The sequence below is a fragment of the Phymastichus coffea genome, unplaced genomic scaffold (genome assembly GCF_024137745.1).
Source record: "Phymastichus coffea isolate CEN01 unplaced genomic scaffold, Cenicafe_Pcof_1.1 PCOF00003, whole genome shotgun sequence".
NCBI classification, from domain to species: Eukaryota; Metazoa; Arthropoda; class Insecta; order Hymenoptera; family Eulophidae; genus Phymastichus; species Phymastichus coffea.
The window spans coordinates 13,246,708-13,264,849 of NW_026706814.1; the positions used below are offsets into that span (position 1 = coordinate 13,246,708).

Sequence of the window (18,142 nt, forward strand, 5' to 3'; positions counted from 1 at the left end):
AATTTACTTTTATTTCTTGAAACCAAAATTATTCAAAAAAATCATACAGCTTTCAGAATATACATTATTATTATCAAATTAAGTTAAAGATATATAGCCAATCTGTTAGTGTAAGGCATTTTGTCATTATATCGTTTATAACAATGATAATATTTCTTGTGATTATCTGTATGACGTAATCGTTGTCTCCCCACTACAAGTTTGGAGATGACAAGCGCCCAAGATGCAAAGCTAACGGGCTATAAGTTCGAATATAAGTATACTTCCCTGCAGAATCATTACTTCCTTTTGATTCCTTGATGGTTATCTTACAAGATGAGCTAACACAATAATTGGCAGATTAATAGTGCTTTACAACGTAGCGGAGAAATTCACTACTCTAATTCTGAAGGTAAACATACATTTTGCGATGATTTTTACATTTTTAGAATGCGCAGAAACTAATACTAATTATTCGCATACTACTTTTTCGCTCTCTCTCTCTCTCGCGCACTCTCTCTCTCACTCTCTCTCTCTCTTTCTTTCTCATTCATAAAGACAAACTAATTAAAGGCTAATTTTTGTTCATATCTAGAAAACTAACATGAGGCACTATTCATTTCAAAGATTTTTGGAATGAACTTAAATTTTCATTGCTGTATCTTAATATCATACGCTTCATAAAACTGCAGCATATCTTACTTATCCAGAGATTCTGCACGTCAAAATGAATCAAGGAAAAGAATTTTATAAGGCTTACTATTAGATTATTTATACTTTTTGTTCGTACTTAAATTGAATATGTTTGGATTAAATTTATTTATTAAAATAGAAACTGATTTAAAAAATAATAAATTAAATTAGTTATAAAAACGTTATGTCCAAGTTTGAGAGCACGTTATATAGTACATTACGATACAAATGCGGGAAAGTAGATTCTAGTCTCGTGTAGCGTTTACGCCCGAGCAAAGCGAGGGTGGAATGGTATACGAGGCGATAAACTCTTTCTCGAACATGTGCCGTACCGTATTTTTTTATACGACGTGTGGAAAGTGCGATTTTCAACGTACGTCTTTTGCCGAGCGTGCGGGAAAAACGCACTTCCCGCACGGAGTGTCGAAATGAAATAAAAAGGACCATTCAAGTATTTGTAAATTCATTCTGATATTAAAAATCACCTATGAACTTACTTTCTATTGTTTTCTACAATGTTATGTACATCACATAATTTCACAAGTACATCAAATATTAAAGAACCTTTATGATAATAAAATTCTAGAACTAAGTTGTAAATATTAACGAACATCAATATCTATTCAATATTAAATTGAGCTCGAGTTTTGAATTTCGATTCTCTTCAAAACCATCTTCTGCGCACATTTTCAAGTATAAATACTAAAAAAACAAAACGTTTATTCTGGAATAATTAAAAAAATTATAAATACATTTCATTGCATTTTAATTTAAAAATTGAACTACACGACAGTTTCTTACGAGTTTATTATCAATACTTTTTGAAGATCAGTCAAATTACTAATAGATAACTTATTAAAAATACGCCGATAAAAACGGTTATCGGCGTATTTTTCAACTTATTGTAAGTCAGTATACATCTGTAGAAAGCTAAGTTTATTTGTTAACGTCACAGTTTATACATTAACGTTATTGCTTGCAATATTATTGAAATTTATAATAAATTATGTACAAAATATCACAACCTGTTTTCTAAGACGACGAATAATACTAGCGTTAGTAAATATTGCCCATGAACATGCCATTGGAAGTATGTTTGAAAAATTGAAATACGAATATTAAAATTTTAGTAATGTCAATGATTTAGTGCTAAATACGATAATCTACCTTTACGATAGTTGTAAAACAAACCATTCGTTTGATAAATACAACACGCAATTTGATAAAATCACTTGTGGCTTCAATGTTAAGACATATGATCCTTAGCTGATAAAACTAGCAAGCAAGGACAGCAATCAAAGATATCAATGCATTAAAACCACATTTTGGGAAAAAAGACTACTAACTTATTGAAAAATTGACTGATCAACGATATTGCAAGGTAATTTGTAATAAAATAGGTATAAATACAAATATATCGAAACAAGAATAATAAATATTATCTAAAGTTATTTTCCAATACTCATCGTGTTCAGTTCGGTTTTGCAATATTTCATTTTCTGTAGGAGTTTTGGTTGTTAACTTCGTATAAATAATAGTTCACACATAAGTAATAGTGATATCATTCATCCTTGTGCAATGTTTCCAACAATACTTCATTTTACTACGGAAATGGAATAGAAATATTGTTCTTAATAATTTATCAAAACCAAAACAAAAAATATCATTAGGAAGTTCGTTCGTGACTTATAAACCGAGACTGGATTACGGAATGTTAGGGTGAGAAAGACTGAGAGTGGAAGTTTTAAAATATTAGATATAAGAACGCCGGATTTATTCAACTCACAATAAAATAGCTTAACTATAACAAATAAACCGGAACGCTCGGAACCAAAGTAAGTTTGCAATTAAAACTAACGATACAAATTACATTTATAAAAGTTCGAAATCTCAATCGCTAACTAGGTTAGTTAAAATAAAGAAATGATTAACTTTATGTCGGCACGGAAATCGTATCTCTAAATTTTACAAAGGTATAGTTGACGGAAGTACAATTAATAGAGTATGATAAACGCACGCGTGCTCAACGATAAGCGACTTGCCTTTTTTAAGAGCCGGATCTAGAAAGGTTGAAACGCGTCACCGCGCCAGCTGAGTCCGATGCAACAAATTTTTTTTATCTCAATTCCCTTTCCTCGCACGAAGGTCGAAGGCGTGAACTTCTTGACCTCCTACCAATGGGGTTTCATTATTCACGTATCAACTGCTCCTTACTCTAGTTGATTGGCTCGAGTCGAAGTCTGCGATGATTCCGACCGCGCGCTAAAGATTGTGCCGTGTTTTGATGGCTCGTGTTGCGTTGTTTGATATTGCCGGCTTTCGGCTCAAACAACGGGGTGACGGACGCTCAATGTCCGTTGTCGGCAATCAGCTTTGAAAGGTAACCTTTCAACCAGTCTGATTGCCGTAATGCATTTGCCATCTTTTTTAGCGATGTATGTATTTTAGCGAGTTTGGAGGCAGTGATCGTAGCAATGTTAAATAGTAAAATCTGATTCGGCTTGATGTGGCGCACGCTTATCTGATACGCTTATTTTGAGTAAACAATATTCGTACTGTTGCTTAAGTTTCGAGTTTAGAAGAGGCTGTAAATGAATTTAACAACAAAGGGACCAACCGACAAATATCGGCAGATAAGAGATTCTTTTAGAAATGAGAGTGTCGATGCCGCTACGCATGGTCACTCGATCTTGACTTCGAGTTCGATATCGCACGCGCGCATCGATTAGCAAAATAGTCCGCGGTGTAATAAAATGATCTAAGCGCAATGTCTTTGTTAGAAAATTCTGTGAGAGCATATTTCAAAATACATCCGTAATACGGAATAATCAATTTTTATGAAAATAACATTATGACTGATAAGTTTTATCATAAATGCAGTACTACATGGTTCAAATATTAACAGTTGAGACCATTAACAAAGTTGTATGATAGTAGTATGGAATAATATACTACCCGTTAACCCTTAGTAGCCTGATTTACGAAAGTGATTTTACTTGTTCACTTTGCCGCGCAAGTAATATGTCATAGATATAAAATTGTAAATATTAAATTTAAATATTATGGTATTTATTTAAGTGATTACATACTTAAGAGGTTTAAGAATGCACAAACAAGAAAGTCAATGTCAAAATCTTAACAATGAACATTTCGGTATTTATTCACTGATAGAGCAAATGGAACATAAATAAATAAATTCTTCTATAAGATTAACATTTAATTCTATTCCTCTAAATCCCACAATATCATTAATCCAATCCGATCATTATGTTATTCATATACGGTAATATTACATCCGCCACACACCTTTTCCTCACATACTCATCACATTTCTCATATTCACATTAATTATTTTCGCACTCTCATTCATTCCACACTCACACCACTCACTCCGCTACACTCCACAAACCAAGTCCAACACGCAATTCATTATAAAATTCAATGGTTCGTCATGCAAGTCATATACTATAAAAGAATATCGGTTATTCCGACTCTCGTAGAGTTTATGTTTTACAAACTAAATGAAATACGCGATGCAGCTATAGAACTTCATCACTCGTTACACTATTTATATTACAAGTAATATCGGTTACTTTATGATTTCGATTTATTTTATTTCGCGCGAACGGCCCTTTCGCTTCTAGTTCATTATTTTTAAATTTAAATAGTTCGAAACTTCACTGGTTTGTATTTAAGGCGACTCACGCTAAATCAGGTTACTTTTTGTTGAATTCGTTGAATCCCCACCAACAGCGATCGGGGAGATATTCTTCCATGATGACACATGCTCCGCCATCCGTTTATCTCATTAATCCAAATTAATGCAGCAAGCCTTCTCAGGACCACCCGTCTTCTTCCACTATGGAACCCGTACGGAGCCCTCTTTAGCTGTTGTCGCTTCGGCGGCGGAAAACGGAGTCCCGTACGGTCTACCGTCCGAGCAACTCGCTAGCGAGCCTCGGCATGAAGTTGTTCGCAGACCGCGTCGAGCGAGCCATCGATCGCACTTCGAGCGAGATCATTCAACTGATCTTATCGATTCGTCACAAAATAATGATGAAGATGATATTTGATTTTTTTTAATTTCGTTGGAAAGAATATTATACAACAGTAAAATACGTACAGCCAACCTATAAAAAAAAACTAATAGTAATGTGAACATTCGGTTTAAAAGATTGGTATCAAAATTGATGAAAATTGAAAAACTCTAGGTTATTAAGGGTTAATCTTAAGATCCTTCGTATTTTTAAGAGATTAAACTTATAAGGGTAGTTTTATATCTTTCTTTTCGGAATCTTTTATCGGTTCTTTTCAGAAATATTCAATCCTTTATCAAGAAATTGTGAAAAACACAACGAAAGAAATTGTGAAAAACACAGTCTACTACAGTTTATAGCAAAACAGCATTCAACCAGTTTTTGACTCCGTATTTTTTCGACATAAAGAGGAAAAAATTTTGGGTAACATATACATAACTATTTATTTTATATTTAACATGATAGTGCGTGAACGTTTAAATTCAACAAATTTAATCTATAAATTAAATTGGATTATTTACCTAACTGTAATAATATTTATACATGTTTCTTATGTAATTTGCTTTATAACGTCAGTAAATCAATTTACGTAAAAAGCTGACGTGAATACAATAATTGTCGTATATTGAATATTTATTATCATCAAACTTTTGAAAACTAATTGTAGAGTGACTTTTGAAAGTATGCTACTATATTCATTTTTCTTCATAGAATAAATATTTAAAAAGTTTATTAATATATACTAAGCTTTCAGAGATGAATAAGAAGTACTGTTTCATTATGCGTACTTTGAATTTAAGATTCTACCTTTTACATATACTCATAATTGGAATAGAAGCGAAAGATACTCAAGTTGTGCAAACATCTAAAGGACCAGTGCAAGGGGAAGTTTTAAAAACAGTAGTCGATTCCGTTGAATATTCTTCATTCAAAGGCATTCCATATGCTGAACCACCATTGGGATATTTAAGATTCAAAGTAAGTTTACTCGATTTACATTTTAATTTCGATGATTGAATGAATCAACCATTTTACTTTTCGTAGCCACCGGTTCCAAAAAATCCATGGCAAGATATTATAAGCACGCGAATCGAAGGGCCGAACTGTGTTCAAAAGGATTTTATCTATCAGACAAACTACACAGGATCAGAAGATTGCTTGTATTTGAATGTTTACACCCCAAAGGTTATTCTATTTGTAAAATAACAAACATATTAAAAATCTATTAGGATTGTGGTAATAAAATGCAATGTTGTTTAAGCAGCTTGATTTACAAAATGACGATTCCAATCTATTACCTGTTATGGTTTGGATATACGGAGGATCGTTCAAAGGTGGATATGGAAATAGTTCTTTTTATGGTCCTGATTTCATGATAGAAGATGGTGTTGTTGTTGTAACATTCAATTATCGTGTAGGACCACTGGGTAAAATCTGAAATGATCAAAAATAATTCGAAATAGTAAAATTATAAAATATAAAATTGTTCTGTGTAGGATTTTTGAATTTGAATCATGAGAACGCGACTGGAAATGCTGGGCTCAAAGATCAGAATTTAGTGTTACGTTGGGTTAAAGAGAACATTCACCATTTTGGAGGCAACCCAGATAACGTAACTATTTTTGGTCAAAGTGCTGGTGCTGTTTCAGTAGATTTACATGGATTATCTGAAATGTCTCAAGGTATTTCGCCTTTATTTTTTCAATGAACTTCAGATTGATTTATTGTTTGAGTTAATTTCTATATTTTCTTTTTCAAGGTTTATTTCATCGATCAATTGCAATGAGTGGCTCTCCTTTATGTCCGTGGGCTTTTCATACACCGAAAATTGCCGTGAAACAAGCTTTTAAATTAGTTAAAAAGTTAGGTAAAACGACCCTCAGTGCGACTACAGCTCTACAAAGTTTATATCAAGCTTCAGCTGTTGAAATTATGACAAAAGCTGAAGCGATGGGAATGGTAAGAACAAACATATGAAATGTCTAGTGATTTTATATCTGACTTATTACAATATCAATCCGACTTTTTTATTACTCTTATATGCTTGATACATATATCGAATGATATAAATTAATATTACAAATTATCTATATAAATATATATATATATATATATATATATATATATATATATATATATATATATATATGAATTTATTTACATAGTTTCATATTTCTATTAAAATAATATTTAGGCCGATCCACCGTTCAAACCAACGATTGAAAATGCCAGTATTGCTAAAAATGAAGAAAAGTTTTTAACTAAATGTTCATTTTATAAATATCTAGTAGGCGACTTTAATAAAGTTCCACATATTACTGGTTTTACAGCTCATGAGACTTTGTTTTATGCTGGAAGTAAGTATATAGCACTCAAATGAAAACGTCAAAGATTGAAGAGTAAGATGTAAGAGGATTGTTGCTTATAAAATGTTATCCTTTTTAGGCTTTGCATCAATTTTAGATTTTGTAACTTTTGCCTCAAGCGTTTTAAAAACTTTACCTGAAAAGTCGCCAATTTCATTACCAATTACTCAAAAAGTATTTTCAATGAAAGCTGATAAAATAGTTGATTTTACAAATATGGCAATAATGAAATTAATTGATGTAAGTCAAAGTCACCACTTTATAAATTGTGGTACATGAGAAAATTAGAATATGTCAGAAGATAAAAAGTAATATTTCAACGTATAATAAAAGTAAAATTGTAATTTATATATTGGATGCACCGCGGCTTAGTAAGTAAAAGCTCAGGTTTTTGTACAATACGTCGTGGGTTCGAGTCCCAGGCATGTGAAAATTATCAGAAATGAAATTTTCATATGTTTGTTACCGAGATTCTGGTGGTCAAGAATTCATTTTAAACTATAGATTCAGTATGATGCATGTAAAAACCTCCTTGCGCCCTTCCGAAAATGGGCTAAGACGTACAAATACCAGCGTACCTTTGTAGCGTACCACATGAACGTAGTTCTGAAAGTAGTAATAATAATAACAATAATAATAATAATTATTATTATTTTTATATGAAACTTAACTCGCATTTTGCCTTTCAATTCGGCAAGATATTTTACATTTATCGTTTTATAATTTGATATTTTATAATGGAATATTATTTAGAAGACTATATGTATACCATTTCAGGAAACATCAAATATTCTATTCAAGGCTGGAATTAATTTAAAGAAAACTTTACTAAATCAGCAAAGTGAACATCCAGTTTATTTTTATCGCTTTTCTTATAACACGAGTAATCCGCTTCACAAACAAATTTATAATATAAATTTGAATGGTACGCTCTTTAACTAGGATATACATTACTTTAAAATAAAACTATTTTCTATTTTTCTGGTACTAATAATTAACGAGAATTTTATTATTTCCGATTAATTATAGTGATCATGAATCCATTACAACTTACGAAAATTTTTAAATTATAGTCAATTTTGTAATACATACTACAAAAATAAATCTTAATAGAATATGTTCTGTATTGCAGGTACGGCTCATGCAGATGATTTACCTTATTTATTCCATCTCACTTTAGCAAATATCTCTTTGAGTTCGGATGATCCTACATATATAACTCGTCGAAGAATGGTTCGTTTTTGGACGAATTTCGCTAAATACGGGTGAACTTATAATTTCTGTAATACTATTAGATAATAATATAGGATTCTTATATCACAATTTATATTTATAGTAACCCGACTCCAAACGGCCATAAAGATACATTATTGCAAGGCATCACCTGGCCAGATTCACGTAAATCTGATGAATATTTGGAATTCAATCAGGATCTTGCCATAAAAGAAAATCCAGTTGATACACGAGTTGAACTTATCGAAACTGCTAATCTAGCTATTCTGCCGATTCAAACTGGATGTGTCGGTGATCTAATAAACAAAATTAAGGCCTTGTAAGCAGAAAATATATCACGTAACTAGAAATCAATTAATATAATTACGTTTGAAAAAATAATTATTCACTATGTGTTTTAGGAATCCATTAAAAAGTTCTGGTAAAATAATCAAACAAAAAATCAAAGATATTATACCAAGCAGCTTACCCAAATTTACATAATTGTAAAATGAGAATTTATATATAAATAAAATCCTATCGAATGTCAAGTTTTATAAACGTGTTTAGTGGTGTTATTTTTCTACAATCCTTAGAGATTTAAAATATTGTGATAAAAAGTCCGATCAATATATTTAATTATTCAACAATAAAATATTATGAACTCATTTTCATAATAAAAACTGATCATACTTAGAACGGTAAGAACGTTATTTTTCTATATTTACCTATGAAAGATATTTTGATAGTGAAATAATCGTTTTTTTTTTCAAAATAATAAGCGGTTGATAAATCTGATGGTACAACCGGTTTCAGGATACAAAGTTGGTTGAGATTTCGAATATATCTTTTCAGTTTTAAAAGTGCGTTGACAGATCTGACATCCAATTGTTTAAATAGTTGCTTTTTTTTAATATTTAACGTCTTTCAGGTAGATTTTTTATCAAAAATTAATGCTGCTTGTTTTTTTGAAATCATGACGACCAAAGTTGATATAAAAAGGTAATAATTATATTATTTACAATTTTGAACAAAAAGAAAAGCAGTAACTTGAATTAGTAATGTAAAATAATTAACCATTTTTTATTTGCAATTAAACGTTTATTCAACAAGCAGTATAATTTATTATTGTAATATAAATAAAATGATATATTATTTTCTAACAATAAAATTGTTTATTGTTTGTGTACGTATAGCGAGTACGTATAGCGAGTACGTCTATAACATAGCGTTTCTTTATATTCAGTGTAATACGTAAGAAAGTAATATGATATTCGATATTAACATGAATGTGATGGTTTTAAATGGTGCTTTATTTCATCTTTAATAACGATATTCTTCTGATTCTAAAAATTACATGAGGGAATGAGAGTGTGGATTCCACACCCAAACAAAGTCTGGGAAAGTGCAAGTATTTTGGAAGACTATAACACTCATCAAAACAAACTTCTCATAAAAACAGAGGATTCCAGAGAAACACAAATTTTGAATATCACACTATCCACCTCTGAAACTAGTAAAAGACAGTTCTTTTGATTTTCGAAGCAATTTAAACCCACTGATCGTTATTCACGAGGCAATAATTTTGCAAAAATTGAAATCGCGATTCGCATCATATAGTAGTTACAGCTATTTTGGAATGTTCACTATTGTTTTAAATCCAAATTGTGATTTGCCTGATTACGACTACAAAATTATCAATTATCGAAAATATTCTTCAAGATATTCAGAACCACATATCTTTGGAGTTGCCGAAAATGTTCGTGCGACATTAGAAAGGTTGATACAAATTATTTTTAATTCGATGAATTTCTCAAAAAATGAACGTTATTAATGCTGAACAATTTAATTTTTTTAATTTTAATCACAGAGAAAATTACGATCAAACTTTAATTAATACTGGTAAATCGGGAGCTGGAAAAACTGTCAACGCAGTACTTGCTATCTTGTATCTCACAAATATGGACACAAAAGATTAATTTAAAAAAAAAAATTCTAGCATTTTTAATAGTATTACAAGCTGTATTATATATTATAATTCAGTCATGCTGGTACAAAATGCAATCATGATTCATCAAGATTTGGTAAATTTGTTCAGATACAATATGATACAAATTATCGTGTGATTGAAGCGTTACTTACAACATACTATTTCGATATATTATTTAACAATATTATTTGACATAATTAATATAATTTCAGAGGTACGATTTTTCATTTTGTTTGTAAAAAATGTTCGTGAAGAAATTATTTCCTTAAAAATAATTGTTATTGCAAAATATTTATATTATTTAAAAAATTGTGAACGTTGATAATATAGTTTTTTAGAACATATTCCTGTTGCTTAACGAAAAATACATTTGTAAGATGTGTATTTATTTGTAGGGACTGAATCGCCAAATGTTTAATATATTTATATGTATGCAGAAGACGAGTATTTTTCTGTTTTTAAATTAGATAAATTGCAAAGGGGGGGGGGGGGGGATTTATCCTCGAAACATAGCGAAGTGCGCCACTGCTATGCCCCCTGCGAGTTATTAAGGGTCCTTTTCCGGTGAAGGAAGCCGGCGCTGACTTCCACAGGAGCAAACCTACCGCAATGACGGGAAGGTGAACTGACAGAATCGAAATAAGTACAAAGAGGCGATCCCTTTTATTTACGCCAATAAAAGTTACAGCAACGGTTTCATACAAACGAAATGGTGAGCGCGCTCGCTCAATCCTCAAAACGCGACAACAAACGGCGATTAGGAGCGTAATCGCTCAACTATTATACGCGACAATTATACAATGATTAGGAGCGGATTCGCTCAACTAATATTCGCGACAACTCAATTCGCGGCGTTGTACCGGGCGAGAGCTGGTACGTGAGAGAGAGAGACGCAAAACAATAAGGGAACAAACCCACCGGGTGGCTCCTCCCGCGGCTCGCTGGTGGAAAGCCGACGACGGCGAAATCGCAGTCCGGCTGGCAGCGGGGCTCGCTGGATCACCGGCAGCGGCTGGTTGGCAGCTGGCGGCCGGGATCGGCTTCTCGATCGCCTTATGATGATCGCTGAAGGGCAGCTAGAACAGCAGCCGGAGATCCACCACACAAAGACTTTTCTCGCCCTGGGGTTCCTTTCTCCTGGCGCGTCGTCTCTGACTTCTCTCGCGCCGTGACCTCTTTAGCGTACGGTCACTCTCCAACTGTCCTCAATTTCTCTCCCGCTCTCCTAATTCTCGCGGCGCGAGCCGCGCTTTCCGCGTTCTCGCCTATTCTTCTTCCTCTCTCGCTCTCTCTCACGCTCTTCGCGCTCTCGCTTCTTCTCGCACCGTCTTCTCCGCCAGTCGCGCTCTCCCCTCTCCAGGCCCTGCAACGACACGAGCGCGTGAATGCCATGTCAACCATAGCCACGCTCGGCCGCTACATCCGTGCGAGGAGAGTGCCGCACACAGGGTTAGCGAGTATCGCTATCAACCCTGTCACAGCCCCCCGCTAAGCCACGGAAGCCGGAGGCACCCGAGGGTTACCCCACGCAACTCCCCTCGCCCGGACACAAGGCCGAGGTTTTGACTAAAACACATATATCAGTACGAGAACATAAAATAAAATAAAACCAAAATAAAACAAACAACGGTTCGCCAATGCTAAAAAAAAGAAACCAAATATAGCACAATCACGAAAATAAAATCAAAATGGCTAAAAAAAAATAAAATGAACATAATTATTAGTGTCATCCATGCTGGTACCTTAATCACCCTGCGCGTCTTCCTGAGCTGCGCTGCGGCTTAACGCCCAGGCGGCGAGCTCGCGCGCCTGGCGTTCCGCTCTCGCAACTTCTTCGCGCTGGGATGGTGTGAGTCTCGCCATCTCAGCCAGAATTGCCGCGACAGGATCACGTTCTCGAGTACCATGCTCAACCTGACGCTGCCGATGCGTCGGCTCGCTTGCGCGACGATCGACGCTCTGAGGCCGCGGCTGCGATCTCGCTGACGCTGCCTCAACCCCTCTCGCCTCGCGCATCTCGCGACGACGGCGCACTCTAACTCCTGCTCGCGGAGCAGGCACGCGTGTTCCATCAGGGAACACACGGTACCTGTCCTTGCCCTTTCCCACGTTATATGGCTTAGTCGGCACCACTTCCGAAGGTCCTGGAGTCAGCGATTGCTCCGCTACCTGCGAGTCCGCCGACACCGCATCCTCCACGGTCGTCCCGCGATCTTCGCTCCGCGAACCGGCAACCGGACCCGACACGTTGTGACTGTCAGTCACCTCCGCTATCGGAGACAAATTTTGGGGCTCCCGCGGTAGCGCTGGTAACTCCCACGTCACGTCCCGCTCCGTAGGGGTACTATGAGCACCGGAGCAACGGTTAGAAACCCGGGCTCATAACCCCCAAAATCCGGCGTCTTCTTATTGCGACGTCTCTTTTTGGAAGTACCGTAGCGTTCCGCCGCTTCCTCCTTCCGGAGCTCCTGCAGGTACTCTGGCGGCGGCGCCCCGCTCGAGCCAGCGCGAGCTGCCGTACTCGGCGGCATCCGGGCTCCCGAATCCCGGCGATCCGATGTGGACGAGGTCTCCGCCGCCCCGAATCGCAGCGGACGCTGCGGCAGCAGGTCTCGCGGCGTTATGAGTTCGTCCACTACCGACCCGAATCGTCCGCGCAGCTCGTCTCGCCGTTCCCGAGTTGGGACTCCGCGTCGGACCTCTGCGATAATCAATGGTGAAGTTGTCTCGCGACCCTCCCACACACTCGGCGAACTCGCCCCTGTGGTGAGTGGTCGCGTATCCACCGGCAGGATCCGGCCCCGCGGCTCCGCCATCGCGATTTCATTGCTAAATCCGCGCCTCACCGACGGCTTTACCATATTGACACGGGGATCAAGCGCGCGCTCCGCGTCTCTCGCCCTCGCATCGGCGGCCGCGGCGGCAGCAGCAACAGCGGCGCTACGACCCGGCAGACGGACAGCGCTGTCCGTGCTCAACTGCCCCACCGCGATTCGCGCATCCGCGACGACCTCTCCCTCGGTCCCCGTGTCGGGCAGGAGTTCGGCGACTTCGCCCTCACCCCGCCTCGACGTATCCTCGCTCGCGGTTCTATCCGCGTCTACCAATGCGATCTCTGGCCGAGCCATTTCCGCTGATTCCGGTGCCACACCTTCCAGCGTATGCATCGCTGTGTCCTCTGTAATAAAATTCCATATAAAATTAGCAAATAATTCCGGAAACGCATGACTATTGTTTCGTATCGCCATGATAGTCCCATCGTCAATAGTCCTGTCTCCAGCTAATTACACTCACACACAACAATCACTCCACACAGTAACATCTACTTCCGGCTGTCCCTACCCGCATTACGCGGAGGTATGTACCTCTTAAGTTCGGACACGTGAACCATTGGTACCTGTTTCTTATTGTCCGTGGTTAGAATATACACTCCTGGTGAAACCACACGTAAAATTTTATACGGGCCTATGAACTTCGGATCTAACTTAGCATTTCTCCCCGCGCTTGCACTTGACAACGTATGCGCGCGTCTCAAAACCAAGTCCCCGACCGAAAATTCCGCTTCACGCCGTTTCCTATCATAATGCTTCTTCTGCCGTGTCTGCGCTTCCTCAATATGCTTGATAACCAAGTCGCGCAGCGCGTCAAGCCTCGCCATTCGATCGCACCAATCTTTTATTGACGAGCGGATGATCGGCGCTCGCGCTTCCACTTCGCGTCGCAGACTCTTAGCTTGCTGCGGCTCACGCCCGAAGTTTAGGAACGCCGGCGAGACTTTCGTACTCGCCTGGATTGTTGTGTTCATTGCTTGTCTGAATTCATGCAAATATTTATCCCAATTTCTGTGGTCCTGATCCACGAAAATCGCCACCATCAGCTTCAGCGTCTTAATCGCTCGCTCGGCGAAGTTCGCCTGCTGATGGTATGGCGGACAGAGTACCTGTTCGATTTTGTACTCGTCCAACGTCGCTCGAAATTCGTTTCCACAGAAATTCTTTCCATTATCCGTGACTAAGTAGCTCGGAACCTCCCATCTAAATAAAATCAGTTCCTCCAGAGCTTGCGCAAGAGCTTTTCCTGTAGCCGACACGAGAGGTTTAAACTCCACGTATTTCGTAAATAAGTCCTGAAATACGACTAGATACTTAAACCTATTCTTACTTCTTGGCAGTTCAATCACATCCGCCGCTACCACTAGCCATGGTCGTTCGACTACACGTCTGCTCATCAATCCCATCGGTAGCTTCTGTTCGATCTTGTACTTCTGGCATTCCTCACACGAACGCACGAACTCCGTGATATCGTGATACATCCCATGCCAGGAGTACTCCCTCGCAACCCTATCATACGTTTTATCCCTACCAAAATGCCCTGCCGATGGCTCGCAGTGTGCGTCTCGCATCACTCGAGCCCTATGCTCTAGCGGTACTACTAAGCGCCAACATTGTTCGCGATTTGTGACTGGATCGAGTAGTTTATCGGAAGAGAATCTATACAACATTCCGTCCTCCACTCGCCAATTTCGGAATTTATCCGGTCTCGCAAGAACATCTCTCATGCGCTGTAAGTAGACTGGGTCCGTAATGGTTGCGAATGACGCTACCTCCTCGCCGTCCTCATACGCGCGCGATAACGCGTCCGGCGTATGATGTAGGCGACCCTTCCTATACACGATCTCAAAATCGTATTGCTGAAGCTCTAGAATCCATCTCGCGAGTCTACCTGCGGGCTCTTTCTTATTCCGCAGCCACGTGAGCGCTGTGTGATCAGTAACCACCACAAAATGCGTTCCCTCAACGTACGGGCGGAATTTCTTTATACCCATTATTACTGCCGCGCACTCCAGTTCTGATACTGAGTAATTTCGCTCATGCGTGTTGAGCATCCTGCTCGCGTAGCAGATGGGGTGCTCGAAACCGTCCGCGTCCTTCTGCATCAAACACGCTCCTAGCGCATATGACGACGCATCGCAATGGATATAGAACGTTTTCGCAAAGTCAGGTCTCGCCAGCACTGGCGCTTCCGTTAGCGCCTTCTTCAATTTTTCAAATGCTTCGGCCTGCTCCGATCCCCAATGCCAGCGTTCGCTTTTGCGCGTGAGCTTCGTTAGCGGCACCTTCATTTCGCTCTCGTGCTCAATAAATCGCGCATACCATCCGCACATGCCGAGGAAGCGTCGCAGTTGTTTGACATTTCTGGGCTGAGGAAACTCAACTACCGGCTGAATCCGGTCTGCGTCAGGTCGCAGCCCCTGGCTATCCAGACGGTATCCCAAAAATGTCACCTCCGAGCATCCGAATTCACATTTCCCTACGTTTACCTCGAGTCCCGCGTTAACCAGTCTTTCCAATGCCCGCTCGAGCCACACCAGATGATCGCTAAAAGTCTCGGTCACGACTATCACGTCGTCGAGATACTTAAATACAAACGGCTCAAATTCCGGACCGAATAGCGCATCCATCAGACGCATGAATGTTGCCGGCGCGTTTATCAACCCGAAGATCATATAATTGCATTCAAACAGGCCCATCCCTGGAACCGCAAATGCCGTATACTTCTTGCTTTCCTCGCTCAACGGTACCTGCAGATATGCATTTTTCAAATCGATCTTCGAAATAAATCGCGCCCCTCGCAAACGATCAAGGATCGCATCGATGCTCGGCATCGGGTATGCGTCTGCCCTTGTCGCTTTATTCACCGGTCTAAGATCGATACACATTCGATTTGTGCCGTCCTGCTTCTTCACGATCACCGGCGCGCTGCTCCAATCGCTAGTCGACCTTCGAATCAACCCGGATTCCAACCACCTTTTCGTTTCGCCGCGCATGAAATCCATTACCTGCGGCGAGTATCGCCTCAAAGGGGTCTTCACCGGCCGCGCGCCCTGCACGTCTATTTCGTGCCGAATTAAATGCGTGCATGCCGGCGATTTCTCGGGTACAATCCGCCGCACTAGCTGCTCTATCACCTCGCGCTGCGAAGGTCGCAACTCAGAAAGTCCAGCGACCTCGGCCCTGACGAGAGCACGCGTGAATCCCGAGTCGCTCGGAAATTCCACCCACTCGCGTTTCAACTCCGCAAACGAGTGCCACGGGCCATTCCTTATATGCCAACGCCTTTCCGCATGCTCCGTACCAATACCGAAGCTCTCGATGATGTCCATCCCGACTATCATATCGTACTGCATTGGCGCGTCCACGACTCGCGTTTCTACCTCGCGCACTACTCCGTCAATTTCAATTCTAAGACGAAGTTTCCCTATAATTTTCGCTTTTGCTCCCGCGAAACCAAACAATGCCACATCGCACGGCTCTATGTGGTCCACAAACTCTCTTCGTACGCGCGATCCTACGATGGTCAGCATCGCCCCAGAATCGTAAAGCGCACTATACGGTCTCCCCGCGATGTGCACTACCAAAAGCGCGCGGTTTTCCACGGCGTCCGCCTTCGGTTCACCCATGCACACGCGCACGCACAAGCGCGAGACTTCCTCGCTGGCTCCAGTATCCGCGTTTCCCACCGATTCCTTACGCATCGGTTCACGCCCTGGTCCGCCTAACGCTCCCGGCAAAGATGCTTTCACCGCAACCGTACCGCTCAGCACCATGAATTCGCTCGACGAGGTGACAGATCGCGACGACGTCTCGTCTACACTGCCAGGGTCGTCTACCTCTCGTCTCATGTCGTGCTGGCCCGGTTCCGCGGTTTCCCCCGAGTTTCGAATACCATCGTCCGATACTGGCGCTCCCGCATACTCAGCCACTGCTCATTAAACCCAGTCCAATCGAACGTCTTCCTTACACTCTCCGTTTCGCGTCCTGTGTACTCGCGATATTCTGGAGTACTTGGCCGCGCGCCGCTCGCGTCCTCACCTCCCGGATGCTCTGATCGACGTGTTTCAGTCAGTCTGCGGTACTCGGCGAGTCCGCCCTCTAACAATCTATTAAACGCGATCTCACCCGGATGAAGTGCCCTATCATGCGACTCTACGCGGGGCCCGCTGGGCGCGCGGAGCCCGCGTTGGAGTTTCCCATCGCCCTGATCCATCCTCGGCATTCTGGGCAAATTTCAAGGGTTCCACTATCCGAACCGCAACCCTGGCACCTTCGCGAGGCTCGCGTTCCCAACGTACACTTGTTGGCATAGTGACCAAGCCGCTGGCATTTATAGCAGCGCACTGGGCCCTTATCCTCGCCGCGTCTCGCAGCTTGGTTAAGGCCTGCGCTACCGCTTGCCTCAGCGGTTGCTGGCCCACCCGCGGCCTGTTGCGGAATCCGCGCATCCTGCGGGCTCGCGCACTCAGATTTACGGTGTCCGCGCCCCCCGCATTTATAGCATACGCCCTGGAACGCTGCTCCGCCGGCTGCGTTACTCGCCGCCGGGGCTGCGTTTCCCGATGGCGTCCCGCCGCGCGTCCGCAGCAGCCGCGACAACGCAGCCACTACATCTGTCGGCAACATGTCCGGCGAAGCCGCCGGATCCTGTTGTGACGGGCTTTCCTTGCTTGGACCTCCGTTGTCGCTTCCAGACTTCAACGCCGGCCTCGCCGTCTTGCCACGTTGACCTTTCCCACTCGCAGACTGGACAGACGCGACAGACTCTTTTACCGCAGGGCCCGCGTTTCTGATACCCGGTTTCGCATTCTCGTTCGCCGAATTTCCTCGGTACGCTACTTCCGGCATCAATGATTCTTGCGGCGTAGGAGGCGGCCGATACACATCATCAATGTCGCGCCGACGTTCAAATTTCTCTCCCCACGCACGCAGCTCTGCCAACGTTTTAACCTTCTTCGACCTGATAAACTTCCGCAGCGTCGGATATAGATTAATTTTTATCAGCTCGAGCTGTCGCCGCTCCGAGAGTCC

The 18,142-nt window shown here is 40.9% G+C and overlaps 1 protein-coding gene across 1 annotated transcript; it reads left to right on the forward strand.

Annotated features, from left to right (window-relative positions):
* Window positions 1–5,465: 5,465 nt before the first annotated feature.
* LOC131666017 (juvenile hormone esterase-like) lies at window positions 5,466–8,805 on the forward strand. Its single transcript, XM_058938340.1, has 11 exons — window positions 5,466–5,687; window positions 5,754–5,894; window positions 5,974–6,136; window positions 6,206–6,391; window positions 6,469–6,668; window positions 6,904–7,066; window positions 7,155–7,315; window positions 7,829–8,000; window positions 8,208–8,340; window positions 8,412–8,627; window positions 8,710–8,805. The coding sequence occupies exons 1-11, from the start codon at window positions 5,466–5,468 to the stop codon at window positions 8,789–8,791; spliced, it is 1,839 nt and encodes a 612-aa protein (XP_058794323.1). The 3' UTR covers window positions 8,792–8,805.
* The last annotated feature ends 9,337 nt before the right edge of the window (window positions 8,806–18,142 follow it).